Source organism: Neophocaena asiaeorientalis, unplaced genomic scaffold (assembly GCF_003031525.2).
Source record: "Neophocaena asiaeorientalis asiaeorientalis breed wild unplaced genomic scaffold, Neophocaena_asiaeorientalis_V1.1 scaffold329, whole genome shotgun sequence".
Taxonomy (NCBI): Eukaryota; Metazoa; Chordata; class Mammalia; order Artiodactyla; family Phocoenidae; genus Neophocaena; species Neophocaena asiaeorientalis.
Window position 1 is genome coordinate 776,987 of NW_020175082.1, and position 19,608 is coordinate 796,594.

General features: G+C 34.6%; 1 protein-coding gene across 1 annotated transcript in view; it reads left to right on the plus strand.

Annotated features, from left to right (window-relative positions):
* SYT10 (synaptotagmin 10) overlaps nt 1–19,608 on the plus strand; it is a 77,887-nt gene that overhangs the window by 20,382 nt on the left and 37,897 nt on the right. Inside the window, exons 2-3 of the mRNA XM_024764157.1 lie at nt 2,372–2,729; nt 15,397–15,964. Coding sequence (XP_024619925.1) covers nt 2,372–2,729; nt 15,397–15,964 — 926 coding nt within the window. The remainder of the gene's footprint in view (nt 1–2,371; nt 2,730–15,396; nt 15,965–19,608) is intronic.

The following is a 19,608-nucleotide window of genomic DNA, read 5'->3' on the forward strand; positions in this document are numbered from 1 at the left end:
TAAACAACAGAACCTTATTCCTCAGAGTTTTGGAAGCTAGAAGTCTGAGATAAAGGTGTCAGGAGGGTTGATTTTTTCTGAGTCCTCTTCTCTTTGTCTTGTCGATGGCTGCCTTCTCCCTGGGTCTTCACATGGTCTTCCTTCTGTGACTGTCTTTGTCTTCATCTGCTCTTCTTATAAGGACACCAATTATATTGGGTTAGGGCTCATCCATATGACCTAATTTTGCCTTAATTACTAATTTAAAAGCCTCTATCTCCAAATACACACTCTGAGGTACTGGGGTTTAGGACTTTAACTTATGAATTTGGAGGGGATGGAGGGACAGACACAATTAAGCATATAACATATTTCTAACATCTTTATTTAAAACAAAGAAACAAAAGAAATTGGTTTCATATTTGGCACTGATGCTAAACAAAGTTGTAAAAGAAAAGTATAAGGTTATATAAATCTAGAAAAATTTCCCCTCATGGGAAATCTATTTGGTCTTCCAAACTTTAAGAGTGCTGTAACACCAGGTTGCTAACATTGGTTATTTTAGGAAGGTGAAAATGGAAGTGGGTAGGGGGATATTCTTAACATTTTTTAACGCTTTTACTTTTTAAAACAATTGCAGATGTGCAGAAAAATTTGGGAAAATACTACAGAGTTCCCATATTTCCCACACCCAGTTTCTCCTATTATTAACATTTTACATCAGTATGGTACATTTGTTACAGTTGATGAACTAATATTGATACACTGTTAACTAAAGTCCATACTTTATTCAGACTTCCTTAGTTTTTACCTAATGTCCCTTTTTTTTTTTTTTTTTTTTTAACTCCAGGATTCCATCTAGGATACCACATTGCATTTAGTTGTCTCCTTAGTCTCTGGGTTATGACAGTTTCTCAGACTTCCTTTTTTTTGGACAACATTGGCGTTTTTTTTGTAGAATGTCCCTCTACTGGAATTTGTCTTCTGTTTTTCTCATGATTAGATTCAGGTTGTTGGTTTGGGGAGGAAGACCGCAAAGATAAAGTGCCATATTCATCACATCCTATCAAGGGTATTAGCATGATTTGTCACTGTTGATGTTCCCTTTGATCACCTGGGTGAGGTTAGTATTTTTCAGATTTCTTCTGTGTAAAGTTACATCATTTTTGCCCCTTTCCACACAAGTACTCTTTAGGAGAAAGTCACTTTGTGCATCCCACAGTTAAGGAGTGGAGAGCTATGCTCCACTTCCTTGAGGGCAGAATATCCACATAAATGTTTTGGCATGCTTTTGTATGAGAGATTTGTTTCTTCTCTGCCATTTGTTTATTTATACAATCATTAACTTTTTTTTTTACTATATCCCTTTTAATTATTTTACATAGTAAGCATATATTAATTTTGTAATTATTTTAATTTTAAAAAATTAATTAATTTACTTATTTTTGGCTGCATTGGGGTCTTCATTATTGTGCATGGGCTTTCTCTAGTTGCAGGGAGAGGGGGCTACTCTTCATTGCAGTGCATGGGCTTCTCATTGTGGTGGCTTCTCTTCTTGCAGAGCATGGGCTCTAGTAGCAAGAGCTTCAGTAGTTGTGGCACTCAGGCTCAGCAGTTGTGGCTCATGGGCTGTAGATACAGTCTCAGTAGTTGTAGCACACAAGCTTAGTTGCTCCGTGGGATCTTCCCAGACAAGGGCTTGAACCCGTGTCCCCTGCATTGACAGGCAGATTCTTAACCACTGCACCACCAGGGAAGTCCTTGTAATTATTTTTAAATAAGAATATTTTAAAGATACTTAGATAAGAAATCATCAACCAATTTTGGACTTTAGAAATTAGGAGCAGGAAAGCTTATTAGAAAGGACCTATGGAGTTTGAAACTACAAATAATTGTGTACCCATTCTCTATTAGTAATGTGTTATTCTCATTTACACCACAGAAAGCAGTTTATACAAATATTTAACATTACCTGCTTAGAGAGTAAGAAGGTTGCATCTTTAGATCCAACATGAAGCAAACAGAAGCCTTTCTAGTTGTATACAGTTTCAGAGCATCTTAAGCTTCATGACTTCAAGGCAGGTTGCATGTAGTTAACCTTCATTTTGCAAACTCTTGGAACGTTTGTACTATACTTGGAAATGATATGCACATATGCTTTTCTTGTATACAATTGGAAACTTTCTGGGAAATAAATTTTTGTCTCCTTTGAGAATTTCCAAACATAATTATTAATATTTCCTCCCTACAAAGATACTTAAAAGTAAATTTTTGAAACTCTAAATCAGCAAACTATTAATAATAACCATAATATCAAATTATCCCACTGTTGCTGCCCTATTACATATGCTGTCAATGACTTAATATTTCTTTACATTGTAATTTTTTCCAGATATTTCAGTCAGCCTGTTAGCAGTTGTTGTCAGCTTTTGTGGCCTGGCCTTGTTGGTTGTTTCACTTTTTGTCTTCTGGAAGTTGTGCTGGCCTTGCTGGAAGAGCAAACCTGTGACTTCCAATGTCAGTACCCTTCCACAGAGCATGTCAAGTGCTCCCACTGAAGTTTTTGAGACTGAAGAGAAAAAAGAGGTTAAAGAAAATGGAGAACCAGCACTAAAACCTATTGAACCTGCAATAAAAATCAGCCACACTTCCCCTGATATCACAGCAGAAGTCCAAACTGCTTTAACAGAACATTTAATTAAACACGCACGTGTGCAAAGACAAACTACTGAGCCTACATCTTCATCCCGGTAAGGAAAGATCAAATATATAAAACTATTGTGTGTGTGTGTGTGTGTGTTGTATGTGATTTTCTAAGAGAAAAACTGAGGTGGGAAAGGAGAAAAGAAAAGACAAACAGGAGAATGAGAAAGACACAGGAAACAGATAATAGAATAAGGAGGGAATTGGCAGGACAGAATAAATAGGGATGAAGAGAGAGAAATTAAGGACAAAGAAGCCAAACAGAGAGCAGTACCATGAAAGGGGCTTACTGGAATTTGAGCTCTCATTAAAATCATCTAATTGATGATTTTAAAATGATTTTAAAATCATTTTTTTTTTTTGCGGTACACGGGCCTCTCACTGCTGTGGCCTCTCGCGTTGCGGAGTACAGGCTCCGGACGCGCAAGCTCAGCGGCCATGGCTCACGGGCCCAGCCGCTCCGTGGCACGTGGGATCCTCCCAGACCGGGGGCACGAACCCATGTCCCCTGCATCGGCAGGCGGACTCTCAACTGTGCCACAAGGGAAGCCCGAGATTATTATTTATTGACTTTTTCCTTTGAAATATCATTGTTTGATCATTGCTATTTGCAGTCTTTCAATTTAGTTTAAAACAACCAATAAATATCAAGAAAACAGCCATTTGCAATGCGTTTCATGAAATCATCCACAAGTTCACAGTCAAAACTGAGTAACAGAGACTAATGTTTCGTCTACAGTTGTTTAGCACCTACCCCATAAACTGCTGGAAAATTTCATTGCTTATTTGAGCTCACATAGACCAAACTCTTATACTGGTGAGAGTATGGTAAGTTCCACAAGAGCTTTGGTGAATATCGAGCATAGCAAGGCGTGTACATGAAAGGAAGGAAGAGGGAGATCTCCTTAAGGAGATACATTTTAAGGAAGTGCATTTTAACTCATCCTGGAAAAATCAGCAGAAGTTTGCTTGAAGGAAAATAATTTGCTGTGGTGTGTATTGAATTGTGTTAACTGTAAAGGGAAAAAGATTCTTGTGAAAAAACATTTTTTCTACTAAGCATGGTCTTCAATCTTTAACATGAAAAACATGTTAGTAGCAGTGTTTCTCTGATTCCCAGAAGTAGCAACTAGTTTTACACTAGGACAGGGTAAAAATCAATAGCAATGGGGGTGAGTGCTGTTATCTGCTAACTGATTGACTTCCTAATCTTACCTTCCTACTTCTCTAAATCAAAGATGCATCCAATCTTTCTGACATGACATACTTTTTGTGGGTTTGGAAATCTATCAAGTTGAAAAACTTCATGGGTCATGCTTGCTACTAGGATTGAAAGAATATTCAATATATCTTTTATAAAATAAAAAAGGATTGTATCTATAAATAACTTGTCTTCTTTCTGAAATAAATTCCAGAGGGATGAGTAAGAATAATTGTTACTTCGGGGATGAGAAACTTTGGGGTAAGGAGGATGGATGGAGGTCTTATACTTTTCTGAGCTATTTAAATTTTATAACCAAGGTATGCCTCATATTTAGTTATTATGTTGACAAGTTTTCCTGAGCACTGCATTTGGGCTCATTTTTATAATCCAGTATACATTCATTTAAATTTATTTATGGATATTTAACTATAAAATAATTATCCCATATGTCACTTCTTTATATTTATAGGAAAAACTGCTTCAAAATTATCTCATGTGGTTGGTTACTTGATTGTCGTTACTATCAGAACTGAAAACTGTGGCCAACTATGGTATTTAATAAAGCCTTAACATACCCAGAAATTTCAGGGTAAAAATGATCAATTAACCTACAAAACATTTTTTAAAAATATTGATAATGGCTTTGACAATATATCAACTTAGTATTCAGAATTATTCAACTCTTTTAGTTGATAAATGCACCCTACATAAGGACACTCAATTAATGAAGACAAATTGAGGTAAGCTATGAAAATAGCTTGCCTTTCTTTGTGCAGATTTTTTTTTGGAAACCTCAGAAAAATGAAGTACTATCTCCAAAATATTATCTGCTGAATGTAAGCATACAGCTTATCTGATTATCCCTAGCTAGGGGAGAATGAAAGAATACATACTGAGAACACATGTGTGAAGACTTGGTTTTGGTTGCAGAATTGGTTTCTAGAAATGAAATGCAATAGGGAATGACAACAGGTCATTTTAGCCCTGGATTTCTCAGTTATTACATGAAATTGAAGAAATCAGAAAAAAAAACTTTTCTCTCAATCTTAAAAATTGGATTGTACATGTACATCTCATATTTTCTTAAGAGAAAAAGTGGAGTACAAATTCATAGTTCTGCTAGAACTTTGATATAATTTCATTGACCTCTTTGAATTTCCTTGTTTATGAGTGGCTGAAGAAGGAAGAAAAAAAAGTGTTGTTTTTGAGTGCCTGCAATTTAGTCACTATGCCAGGCATCCTTCCTGATAATCCTCTGCCAGCCTGTATGAAGTAAGTATTATTAATTATCCCCATTACTTGTGCGTTAACTGAAGCCCAGAGAGATTTTTTAAATTGCCTAAAGCCATGAAGCTGGTGAAAGTTAGAATTCAGATTTATCCAGATTGATGGAACATGTTTTAAGAGTTAAAGCCAAGGGAATATGGATTTTTGCAACCAAAGATGGTTAAAGTCTGCTGCGGACAGGTAGTTTGGAGGTTGGAGAATGAGGGCCACTTCCTGCTCATTCTGCTCAGTTAGAAATGTGGTTATGTGCTTATGTGCTTATCATGAATAACAAGAGTCATGAGTTTAATCTGTTTGGCCTTGGAATGAATTCCTTGTAGAAAACTTGATTATTCCTAGTTCTCAAAACCCCTCATCTATATAATTACTTCATCATACTAAAAATTACCTTTATATAGAAAGGAAGGGGAAATTGCTGAGTTTATTACGCAGACAGAGAGATCCAGGGCACATCATTATAAATCAGATTATTCTGCTCAAATGCTAACTTTTCATCAGAACCGCCCCCTGCCCACCACCCCACCACTCACACACGCACACACAGTAAATTTAACTTTAATGCTTGGTTTCCTCACCTTATTAATATATCCCAGCTCTAGTCTGGTGTTGGGACTCCATTTTATTTGGCTCAGACAATAGATGACATATCCTCTCAAGTTTTATTTGTCACTATTCTTAAGCAGCATCTTGATTAGTTAACAGCATTGCTGGAAACTGCCACATTTCCCAAGTTCTCATCTTCCTTTTCAAATACCCGGACATTCAGCCCCATCAACCTGCTGGCAGCCAAACAACCCAACAGACGTCTGTGTTTTTCTTATTATTAACATTATTCTCACATCTGTCTTGATTGACTGTTGATTCATCCAATAGCCTTACTCAGTAGATACAGTCAGCAGATATAACTTTTAGGTATAGTCAGTGTATTCTACGTATTCTGTCCACTCTGCAAACTCTAGTGAACTGGAAAAAACTCCTCAACATAATGCAGAGAGATAAGATACCAACTTCAATATAAGGAACTACAAGTGCAAACTATGTGGTGGAGAATGTGGAATTAAGATAATTAGAAAAATCATTTTTAGCTGAGGCATGAAGTCCCATTAAACTGAGACCAAAGGAAACTAGGAATTCACATAAAGACAATTGGAAAAGGGTATGCATTCCAGATGGAAATATTTTATGTGAAAAGACACAGAACAGCAAATCTTATCATGAAAACAGCAGGTACGTTGCCTTGATCAGAAAATAGATGTCAGTGGAGGAATAATGGAAGATAAAGTCAGCTGGAATTAAAGTCTGAGGAGGCCTTGGAATCATGGCCAAAATTGTTCAAGGTCTGTCCTGTCAAAAATATTTGCAGCAAAAGAGTCCCTTGGATAAAGAGCTGTGTTTTAGGAAAATTAATTTGACAACAGTTTGTAGGACAGACCATAGAAAAAGGCATCTATTTTGAAAGTAATATAGTAGTTCAGGCATGATAAAAATCTTATAACATTTTGAGTCCATACTGCCCCACACATATAGCTCTACACTGCCTTCTTAGGCAGAAAACCTGCCAATTTTATTTCTGTACTGATCTTGATATCTAGACAAAGAACTGTAGGAACTCAGGGTATATTTGTTGAATTTTAAAAAATCAGTAAATGAATTTGATGACTTCATTTTATCTATCCAAATGGATCTTTCATGGTTGCCAGTTAGAAGGGTGCTTGGTCTTTTTATCATCCTCCTGTAGACCTCAACTCTCTGCCTCTGTGCTTTTGCTTATGCTGCTTCCCTTGTCTAGAATGATAAACTCTTTTTTATCTACTATAAGATCTTTAAGGAAAATGCATCTTTTTCTGTCCAGTTATAAGCTATTGTCCTTTAAAGCCATAGCTACAGTCTAGCAATTATTTATTTTCTTAATGTTGAACTCTAGCTGTGTGCCAGACCTGAGATGTTAATTTCTCAAAGAACAAGTCTGTATAACCCACTTTAATGTGCTCCTAATTTCTTCACTGGGTAGGTGCATAATAAGCATCAAGTGAATGATTTGGATTGACTGATGATCTCTCCACTTTGCTCCTTTAAAGACAGCATCAGATGGTGAGATAAACAGTGCTAATATTAGGAGAAGGTTAATGATGGTATACTCCCAAGGATGAGTATGAGGACCAATTCCTCATTCATTAATAGTGTGCATTCACTAATTAATTAGTGAATGTGCATTCATTAATAGTGTGAAATGAGGTGAATTGTAAGCAGCAAAATATTTGTTGAGGATGAGAAATTATGTAGGTTAGCCACTGTTAGAGAGGATTCTAAGTACCTACTGAAAATAATTTGGAAACCTAGTGACAGATCCATTTGAACATGAACAAAAGCATGACATGGAAAGAAATCATTGACTCATATGTGCTGATGGATTTACAATTAGCTATGGTTGCTTAGAAAAGTAATTCTTAATATCATCACACATAAAGTCAGAAAGAGCACTCGATGTAGATTGTTAAAAGAGAAATGAAGAATTACATAAAAATATGTAATACTAGAGTGCATAGTTTTCTTTGAGATTTTTTAAAAAGTTAAGTCCCTCTCAAAAGATAGCAAAAATTGCAATTTTCAGTCCAAGATACTGTAAGGAGTGGAAGACAAGATGTTACACAAAGGAAGAATTTAAATGGTATTTAACCAGCTAGGATATCAAGAAGCAGTGCTTGGCCAGAACAATAGAGAACCTGAGATTTAACTCCTTGAAATAAAAGTTCATAAAACATGCCGTGCAGTGCTTGAGGTGGTTAAATAATCTCCACTATGAAACATATGTATTTGGTATATAAACTAACTTCTGAAATGGGGTGGCTCTTTGATCCAAGGTCAGAGATAAAACCTTATAAAATGTATTCAAACTTGGACAGTTTGTTTTCTGGCACTGATAAATATTATCTCCTCTTTACAAGCACTAATTATAAATTGATTAGGACCTTCTTCTTCATAGTACAAATAATTCTTGGGAAGTTGACTTTTATTAGTCACAAGAATCTTGTAGTAAAGTATTTCATACAAACTCCAACAGACACTTCTTGAATCCCAGCATGTGTTTATTATGAAATTCATGAAAAGATTAATAATATTTAGTTATACTATTATAAAGACTACTAGTAGAAGGGTTGGGGATGGAAGGTACATCTGAAACAAGTGATTTCAATACACACTTTACAGTATGCTCAAGGAGATGTGGAGGAACAGGAGGGACCCAGGGTGGTAGGTCAACTCAGTTGGAGGACTACAACATTTTTCTTCAAATCCTAGCTGACCTCTCTAGGAGAGAGGCTCATGATAGCCAGCAACATACTTCCAAGTAAGTGAAGGCCTAAATGACAAATTGAGCATAGAAATTTAGAGCTAGAATACATAATTAAGGTCAAAAGACCTTATAGGGACCTAGCAATACCAAACAAAATATTCTTGGATTTATTATTCTGACAAGTAGTTATTGTGAGTTTTTTTTAATTTAGGCTTCATTTTATATTACTTCTTTTCTTTAATATAAAATATGTTCTCAGAACTTTATTTGTAGATCAAAAACTACCAACCTAATTACTTCATACTCTATTCCTTTAAATATATGCTGGATCAAAAGTAATTGCTTATCATCTCTTGTTATGATTTGTAAACTTTTTTTTAACATGGTGAAAGGCCAAGGGACAAGTATTTACAGAATAAGAACATTCATTTCCTTAATTACTATTAAAAACAAGTTTCCTGTCAATTCTTTGAATAGAATAAAGATAAGTTACTTAAATTAATTTTAAGCATTACATTGCATAATTGAGAAGAAAACCAGTTTTTTCTCGAAACAGCTTTTATTATGATTGGATTGTTAGATATATGGCTAAATTCTTCAGGGAAAATTTTTGACTTATTTATTCAACAGTATTTATAGAACACTTGTTATGTGCCAGGCATTTTTCTAGACGTTTGATACACATTAGGGAACAAAACTCAAAATTCCCTACCTGCATTCTTGTGGAGAGGAACCAAACAACATAACTAAGTCAGTTACATGATGTTTTAGAAGATAATAAGTTCTGTAGAAAATAATAGTGCAAAATAAAGGGGTTGATAGGTCTGAATGAGGAGATGGAAGGGTGGTCCATGCTGGTGTTTGTGGAGAACTTTCCTTGTGGAGGAGGCAACCACTGCAGATGTCCTGAAGGTGGAATCTGCCTTTTGTGTCCCAACCATAGCAAGGAAGTCAGTGTAGGTGTAGCAGAGAGAACCAGGTGGAGAATGCTAGGAGAAAAATCAGAGAGGTAGTAGGACCCAAACCACTTTTGGCTTTTACTCTGAGTAACATGCAAAGCCACCAGAGAGTTTTTAATCAGAGGACTGCCATGATCTAACTTGTTTTGAAAGGATTACTCCGTTGTTTTGGGTATAAACATTGAAGGAGGCCAAAGGATAGAAGCAGAAAGAACACTATGGAGGCTGTAATCCAGGCCAGAAGTGATGTTGGTTCAGACCAAGGAGATGGTAGTTAATGATGGATACATATATCTATACCCTGACTGGATTCAGGATATACTTTGAAGATAGAACAAACGGACTATGACACATTAGCTTGGGCATATGAGTAAGAAAAGAGGAGTCAAGAATGACTGCATGTTTTGGCCTGAGCATCTGGAAAGATAAAATTGATAAACATGAGGCTGTGAATGGAGTGAGTTTGGGTGCCAAAAACAGGAGATATGGAACTGTTGTGTTTAAGGATTTTGTTAGAAATCATAGTGGAAAAATTGAGTAAGCAACCAGATAATAACTCTGGAATTCTGGAGAGAATCTGCGAAACATACGTAAACTTGGAGTCCACATAGAGATGGTGTTCAAAGCCAGGAGATGATATCATCAGAGAGGTGAGTGTAGATAAGAAAGAGAAAACCAGAGATGAATCCCAGAAGTACTCCAATATTAAGACATCAGGAACAGCATTGTAGACTGAGAAGTCGAGACTAGTAAAGAAGGAAAACCAGGAGGGTATAACCTGAAAGCCAAGTGAAGAGAGTATGTAAACAATCAGGAGTGATTAACTGTCAGGTGACTATTGTAAGGTCAAGTGGGGTGAGGACCATGGATTGACCGCTGAGTTTAGCAATGTCGGGGAGACATTATTGACATTTTCAAGAGCTATCATGTCAGAATTGGTATGTGAAAAACTAGTTAGAGTGAGTTTATATAGAATGGGAGAAGATAAATTGGACAGTGGATGTACTATCCTCAACTCTTTCAAGGAGTTTTGCTTCAAATGTGCTAGAGAAACAGCAGTACAGAGAGAGGAAGTAGAGTGAATGGAAGGTTCCTATAAGATAGCAGAAATAACAGTATCCTCTTGTGCTGATGGTAATAATACATCAAAGAGGCAGAATTAATAATGCAGGAAGCAAAGAGGAGTAGTCTTGGAGGTGACATGAGAGAAAATGGGATTTAATATACAAGTGGAGGGATTGGCTTTAGATAATAGCATGGGTAATTAATCATATCAGAAAGGTAAAATATATGGATACAGATGCTGATAACAGGGTTGATGAGGTGGAAGATTTCTGCTCTTTGCTTCAACCTCATTAGTGAAATAGGAAGTAAGGTCATTAATTGAGATTGGGAATGAGGAAGGTGTTAGAGGTTTGAAGAAAGGTGAGAAGGTGTGAAATAGTCTTGTGATTCTAGCAGATTGAGAGGGAGAATGGTTTGCTGTTCAGTGGTAGGGTTTAATGAGGAATGTGGTCATGAATTTAAAATGGAACATTGCGAGTTCTTTTATGTTCCTCTCGAGTTGTATTCACTTGCACAGGTACAGGTATAGAAATGATGGAAAGTTGAATTCAACCAGGACTGTGGTTTTGCCCTGCAACTAAGAAGGTAGAGAGCAACAAGAGAATTGGGAATGTATGTGTGAGAGTAGCTCTATTGATTAACAATGGAAATGAAACTGGATAAAGAGGGAAAAGTGACATCAAGGAACTAGGGATTATGAAATAGTGATAGAATCAATGTATTGGAGGTTCTTGTGAGTTGGAAAAGTTATTTGAATTTGAGTATAAGAGGGTGTGAGCTGGAAAGAGGTGTTGCTCAGAGAGAAGCATATGTGAAATTGGGGTTGTGGAGAGTTTGCAGCTAATAATAATGACGAAATCTGGCTATGCACATGGTAGTAACTGAGGTAAATTCAGAACATCATTAGAGGAGAGAAATTAAAAGAACCTAGAGGCCAAGTAGTTGGAAGAAACTTGTTCACTGCTAGAAATCGAAGCAAAAACATTGTCAAAGAGAGTTAGTGAACCAAGTGATTAAAATCACTTTAAAGGGAGTGATTTGAGTATTAGTAAATGACTAACAATAAGTGGTAATGGGGATATGATCTGTTGACTTGAGTTTTAGAGCCTGGAGTGGTGTATTCAGGGAGAATGATGTGAATGTGGTAATGAAGGACAAGAGGAATGGAAAACTTCACTTCTAGGACCAATGGAACAAGGATTATCGCAAAAATATCAACCACCACATGAGAGGGGCACAGAGCAAACAGTGTCCTTGGGGAAGAATCAGGCTTCTACTAAGCAATAATGTGAGAAGAACATTTAAAGAAGAGATTAAAGATATAGAGGATTGTGCTGACATCAGACAATGAATTAATTTCAAAACTTCCTTGTGGTATATTATACAACTTAGTCTGCCTTCATATATGTAGTGCCCTGCATGGTATATGCTCAGATATTTTTGTGCTGAATGAGTCACTCTTGTCATTGTTTCAAATTGAATGGAAAAAATAGGAAACAAATAAAGATGAAAACTTTGTTTACCAGAAAATTAATTTAGTCTTATTATTTGAGCCTCCTTAGCTATAAAACAGGGTTACAACTTTTAATATATGGTGATAGTTTCCTATATAAATATTATTAATATTAAAACAAAGAGAGATGAACTCCTTGTAAATATATTGAATAAACAAATAAAACACACCTCTTATTTCTCAAGCAGTACCTAAGATAAATTTAATAGTTAGTAAAGACACTGCAAGTAAGAGTAGGAGGATATAGGTTTCCCACTTAAGGAAGAAAGAACTGCTGCAGCTGAGAAGTGAGAGTCAGAGGGAATCTGTTGTCCAGGGTGATAGACCAGGACATGCTCACACAAGAATGACTTTGTGCCAACTCTGTATCCCCAAACAGGAAACCTAGATTTGAGATTGTCAGAACCAGAGAGTTCATTATGGCATTTGCCCTTCAGCTCCATGTGTACTAAACTCTAGTGATAATTATTAGCAGTATGAAAAATGGTAGGTTTCAAAGTTATCTGTAATATCTCATTTGACCTTCACAACTATGAAAGGACGGTTTTATGGATGAGGAAAGTACACATCAAAAAAGTGAAGTGACTTGCCCAAAGTTGCTGTTACTCCATAGGGAGGCTGGGACCAAACTATAGTCTGATTTCAGTCCAGCATTTTTTAAATCTCATCTCAGTGTAATGCTCTTCAAGCGCTTTCTCCTGGGTAGTGTGGAAAACTTGGCATGGTTTCCAGTGAGATTCCAGGACTCTACTCACACATTAACCAAAGCAGCTCTGTCCGTACGTGTTGAACTTCTGGTCTCTGATTTTGTTTGAAAGAAAGGATCTGTTGGTGAAAAAAATACTTGAAAATTACCATATTAATACATTTTATTCCTATGGCATAATATTGACTATATCTAGTAGTTACTCTCAGATGTTTCAGGTAGGGTGGGAAAAGTTTTTCCTTCTCCATCTGGAAGAGTACTTATGCGGTGCCTTCCTAGGTTTGAAGGGTAAGAGTGGGGTCAGTAACAGTCAAATGGCCTGTACTTTAATTGGTTGGTATTTGTGTGAGACTAAATAGACACTTACCACTTTCATTCCAAAAGAGAAAAAAAAATTCAAGAAGATAAAGAGGATCTGTGTTGTCATGGCAATAGTTTAACATTGTAATAATTAAAGCTTCTCTTAACTGACTAGCTAAACTGTGACTTAAAACATGAACTATTTACTCTATAATTAGGGCACTGGCTTACTAGAACAAAAATGTTACTGCTTTTTGATTCTTGTTAGAAGGGGCTTTACAGCTGCCCATTTAGATTCAGTGGCATAAGAAATAAATTATTGAATTTTTAGGGAGAGGATAGAAGCTTAAATTTTACTATGTTGAAAAGCATTAGGGAGGTGAAATTATGGATCAATTTATTTAAAAAAAGGAATTAATTTCTTGGGGGCTTTTTGCTCACACACAAAAAAATAATTTAAAATTGTTGCATAAGTGAAAGTGATTTTGGCAGAAATATTAGACTGTTTAGTAAAATATTCTAAATCTCTCAAGAATATTTAATGTATTAACTGGATTATACTAGACCTCTTTAATAATTCACAACGACACATACTACCTGGTATTCCTTTCTAAATTCTTATTATTTCTTAAATGCTCCCTGATGGTTCCCTGACCCTAATTTAAGCCCTGATCTTGTATATCTGGAATAGATTCAGGATCAAAATACATTTCATAGCATGTTCAATGCATTAAAATGGGATCAATCTGAGGATCAATCTGGGGAAACAGATCACTTCAAGCTTTAAGTAACTTAGTAAAGACTTTTACATATATACTCACTTAGGTACTGAAACTAAAATATTGGGTCTTAAATTCAGTATAGTTTTAATTAGGAGCTTATTCCCTCATCTGAGATAAAGTTATCCTAGTTTGTTTCTTTATATAGAGATAATTTTTCAATTATGATCAAGTGGAAAAAGGTATAACAACAAGCATAAAGGATTTTGAAGTAAGTGCTGGAGAGACATTGAATTTAAGAGAGAGATGAAAGAAGGAAAGCCAAGCTGAAGGCTCCTATAGAAAGCAAAGTATGAGATGATGAGGATATGGACCAAATAGCAATGGAAATAGAGTAGAATGGACAATTATATGAGATATCTCAAAGCAAAAAATCAACAGGACTTAGAAAATTAAGCAAATCCCATGAAATAAAGGAAAAGTGATTCAAACAAGCATAATGCAGGATTCCAAGCATAAGTGACTGACAAAAATTTTAGAGCTATTGTCAGAGATTGTGGAAGAGTGAACTGGTTTGAAAGCAAAATAGAGAAAATAATTAGTTTGCTTGAGTTTGGGGCAAAATTAGGACATTTGTTTAGAAGTCCCCCTTCGAGACAAAGAGATATGGAACTAGGATTTTGTCTATCTGAGATATATCTAGGGAATCACCAGATTAAAGGTAGTAATTATAGCCCCAAAACTGATTATTAGTCTGATGGAGTGATTGAGAAGAGAAAAGAACAAAAGACCTGGAACCAGACCTTGAGGAAACACATAAGTTGACATAGCTCACGCTAGAAATCATGGAGAAACTATGAGAAGCAGATCTTAATGCAAGTCACATTTATGAGCCATTAGTAAGCTGATATACCTAATGTTCTGGAAATGTTGGAGAGATAAATAGTAACAGTGAGTATAGGAAATTCAGTTTGAATTTTAAGAACTATTATTTAGCCCCAAACTCTAAAATTCTACAGTCTTTTAATCCTTAAGAGTTTCTGAAGCCCACTCCATGTTGAAAAAAGGAAAATGTACTCATTTTTTTCTGTCATAACTATATATTCTTTTGAAAAATACACATTCATCTAGTTATCTTAAGTATTAGAAATAACACAGCATAAGAATATGTGGACTTATGTTTTTTAATATTGTCATCACTAAAATGGGAAATTCATAAGACCAAAATATCCAGATGAAAAGAAATCAGCCATCTGAATGATCTGTTTACATAATGTTTACACCTAGATACACCCAGGTAACATTTTGTAGAATATTGAACTTTTTTGGTAATCATCTTTCTTTACAATTGTGTTTAAAAGTTTTGTGCTTATTATGGTACATAAAGATACCAAAAGCTCATAAAAATGTACATAATGTGTGTTTTAGGTGTTTCTATAATTCTAGGAGAGTTTTTCTTTGAATTTTGCATTCCTGGTTTTTCAAAAGTAACTCGTGTGTGTGTTTGTGTGTGTGTGTGTGTGTGTGTGTGTGTATCCATCTGTTTATTGCTGTAGATATAATGCTCCCATTATCCTGGGTGTGGGGTAGAGTTTATATGCCACTGTATATAACATTATCATCAAAATGATCTACTTAAACGATTTTGTGTGTATGTGTGTGTGTACAGACACAATTCCTTCAGAAGACACCTACCAAGGCAAATGCAGGTTTCCAGTGTTGATTTTGGCATGGGCACAGAACCCATTTTACAAAGAGGAGAAACAACAACCAGCATTGGGAAAATAAAACCAGAGCTCTACAAACAGAAATCAGTTGACTCTGAGGGCAACAAGAAAGAAGATGTCAAGACCTGTGGGAAGCTTAACTTCACCCTCCAGTATGATTATGAAAATGAACTTCTAGTTGTTAAAATTATCAAAGCCTTAGATCTCCCTGCTAAAGACTTCACAGGAACTTCTGACCCTTACGTGAAGATGTATCTTCTTCCAGATAGGAAAAAGAAATTTCAGACCCGTGTGCACAGAAAAACTTTAAATCCTGTGTTTGATGAAACTTTTCAGTTTCCTGTAGCATATGATCAACTAAGCAACCGAAAACTACATTTCGGTGTGTATGATTTTGACAGATTTTCTAGACATGACATGATTGGGGAAGTGATTTTTGATAATTTGTTTGAAGCCTCTGATCTCTCCAGGGAAGCCACAGTATGGAAAGATATTCATTGTGCTACCACAGTAAGTTATAATTCCACCAATGTATTCCTTTTTATTTGACCTGCAGTGATATATAAAACTAATTTTTACCCACATTAGTTCTACAAATTAGGGAATTTATGTCCTAAAGACCTGCAAACAGAGTATGTGATTACATACATACATAATAATTCAGACACTTAACACTAGGTAACATTAGTGATTGTATAAATAAAATAATCTTTTCCTTCAACATCTAACCTTTGTTTCTACACTTCCTGTTTGGGGAAATTCATTACTTCACTGTATTGGACATTTCTGGTAATTTGCCAAAAATAGTAGGCTTTTTCTCTTGTAAAATATTTATCTGTAACCTATTATCAGCACTCAATTTCCTCATAGTTATTATTGACTTTCATTATTTAAGATGATTTTGTTCCTCAGATTAAACCTAAAACATACTTTGATGCCACTGGAAACTCCTCGATTTGGTCTAAAACAGTCCATTCCTTCAGATTTTGTGGAATTGATAAGATTATAGCATTTGAAATGCTGAATGATCAGGAAGTAATTGTTTACATTAGAACTTTTCCTTTTCATTACAAAATGCTTTTTCTGATTATAAAATAATTTAATATTGAAAATTTTAGAAACAGGGTAAAAAACATAAAATTAAATAATCCATAACGCCATGAATTATATGTAAAAACTTAGCATATTTCTTTCTACTTTTTTTTCTATGAATGTTTTAAAATAATTAAGATCAAACCAAGTTTAAATTTTTTCACACTCACTTTTTTTGTGCTATATATGTTTTAGTACATGATGTTTAAATATATGATCCATTTTCCTAACCATTCTTTTATTGTTGGACATTTGAATTAGGCATAAATTTTGTTAGACTAAAATTTTGTTGCATTCTCTATACATAAATCTCTTTTTTATTCAAGATTATTTGTCCAGAATAGAATTGGAGAAACACAATTAGGGAACTGGTCTCTTTAGAGGTTAGATTGCTAAATTTTTTTCATTTATTAGTTTTTAAATAAAGGCATTTAATTTTTTACTACCAGGTTGTCTTAACATCTTTTGTCTAAGTTTTACCACAAATTATAAACTAGAAATGTTGAAGTTTTGGACAGTGACAGGGATTATTTAAAAAATAAGAAAACTTTTTAAAATTCAAAATAGCTCCTTTTGTATTTTCTCCTTATTAATGTTTTACTAAGTACAACCAGTATTTAGGTTATTAAATTTTCATTATTGGGTTTTTATTTCAGTCTCCACTGTGATAATCTATTAGGGAACAAACTGGATTATATTTCAAAGGCACATTGGGGCTCTTTTGATTTCATTTTTTTTTCACTTTATTACTTATATTCCTACAGGGATAAAAGTGGTGAAGAGTGAATTTTACTGTTTTAAATATATGACACCTTCTGTAGAATTCTACAAATGCAGATAATAATTAATTATTAGGTTATTTCTCTTGATTCGCCAATCTTATATTAGTCCTTTTATTCATTCAACAAATATTTGCTGATTGCCTACTCTGTGTTTGATGTACTGTAAGTACTAGGGATGCAACAAACATTACCATAAAAAACTCTTTTGTTCATATATTTGGGTTCAGGTAAGTAACCCCTAAATGAAGTCTAAAAATTTACATAATTTTATAGGTGATTGACAGTGGATTATTTTTTTACATTCATAAGTTTTTGTATTCCATACTGGTCCTTAAAAAACAGTAAGAATCCCTTGTGGAAGCTTCAATTTTTGACTGCTAATAGAACATAAACTGTTTTTTTATGGTAAATATTAATGAATTCTTCAATTTTATTTTCAACTCTCCCATGTGCTTGAAGTATTAATTTTTTATTTCTGCTGTAAAAATTACCACAAATGTAGTGTCTTAAAATAACACAAGTTTATCACCTCATATTTCTGTAGGTTAGAAGTCCAACATAGGTCTTATTGGACTAAAATCAAGGTATTGGCAGGGCTCTGTTCCTTTCTGGAGCCTCTAAGGGTGGTCCATTTCCTTGCCTTTTCCGGATTCTAGCAGTCACGGGCATTCCTTGGTTTAGATTTAGCCCACGTGAGCAATCCAGGATAAGCTTCCCATCTCAAGGTTTATAATCTTAATTACATCTGCAAAGTCCTTTTTGCCATGTAGGTAGCATACTCAGGTCAGGATATTAGGAAGCAGCCATCTTTAGGGATGCCTTTATTCTGCCTACCACAGCATAGACATTTTCATTTCAGTATTCTGGATATGAAAGGAAGTATGCAGATAATAAAATGTATTATTAAATTATTCTAGTCAAATGACGTTTCTCTTTAACTATGTTTAAATATATGATCCATTTTCCTAACCATTCTTTTATTGTTGGACATTTGAATTAGGCATAAATTTTGTTAGACTAAAAATTTGTTGCATTCTCTATACATAAATCTCTTTTTTATTCAAGATTATTTGTCCAGAATAGAATTGGAGAAACACAATTAGGGAACTGGTCTCTTTAGAGGTTAGATTGCTAAATTTTTTTCATTTATTAGTTTTTAAATAAAGGCATTTAATTTTTTACTACCAGGTTGTCTTAACATCTTTTGTCTAAGTTTTACCACAAATTATAAACTAGAAATGTTGAAGTTTTGGACAGTGACAGGGATTATTTAAAAAATAAGAAAACTTTTTAAAATTCAAAATAGCTCCTTTTGTATTTTCTCCTTATTAATGTTTTACTAAGTACAACCAGTATTTAGGTTATTAAATTTTCATTATTGGGTTTTTATTCCAGTCTCCACTGTGATAATCTATTATTATATTAATCAAACTGGATTATATTTCAAAGGCACATTGGGGCTCTTTTGATTTCATTTTTTTTTCACTTTATTACTTATATTCCTACAGGGATAAAAGTGGTGAAGAGTGAATTTTACTGTTTTAAATATATGACACCTTCTGTAGAATTCTACAAATGCAGATAATAGTTAATTATTAGGTTATTTCTCTTGATTCGCCAATCTTATATTAGTCCTTTTATTCATTCAACAAATATTTGCTGATTGCCTACTCTGTGTTTGATGTACTGTAAGTACTAGGGATGCAACAAACATTACCATAAAAAACTCTTTTGTTCATATATTTGGGTTCAGGTAAGTAACCCCTAAATGAAGTCTAAAAATTTACATAATTTTATAGGTGATTGACAGTGGATTATTTTTTTACATTCATAAGTTTTTGTATTCCATACTGGTCCTTAAAAAACAGTAAGAATCCCTTGTGGAAGCTTCAATTTTTGACTGCTAATAGAACATAAACTGTTTTTTTATGGTAAATATTAATGAATTCTTCAATTTTATTTTCAACTCTCCCATGTGCTTGAAGTATTAATTTTTTATTTCTGCTGTAAAAATTACCACAAATGTAGTGTCTTAAAATAACACAAGTTTATCACCTCATATTTCTGTAGGTTAGAAGTCCAACATAGGTCTTATTGGACTAAAATCAAGGTATTGGCAGGGCTCTGTTCCTTTCTGGAGCCTCTAAGGGTGGTCCATTTCCTTGCCTTTTCCGGATTCTAGCAGTCACGGGCATTCCTTGGTTTAGATTTAGCCCACGTGAGCAATCCAGGATAAGCTTCCCATCTCAAGGTTTATAATCTTAATTACATCTGCAAAGT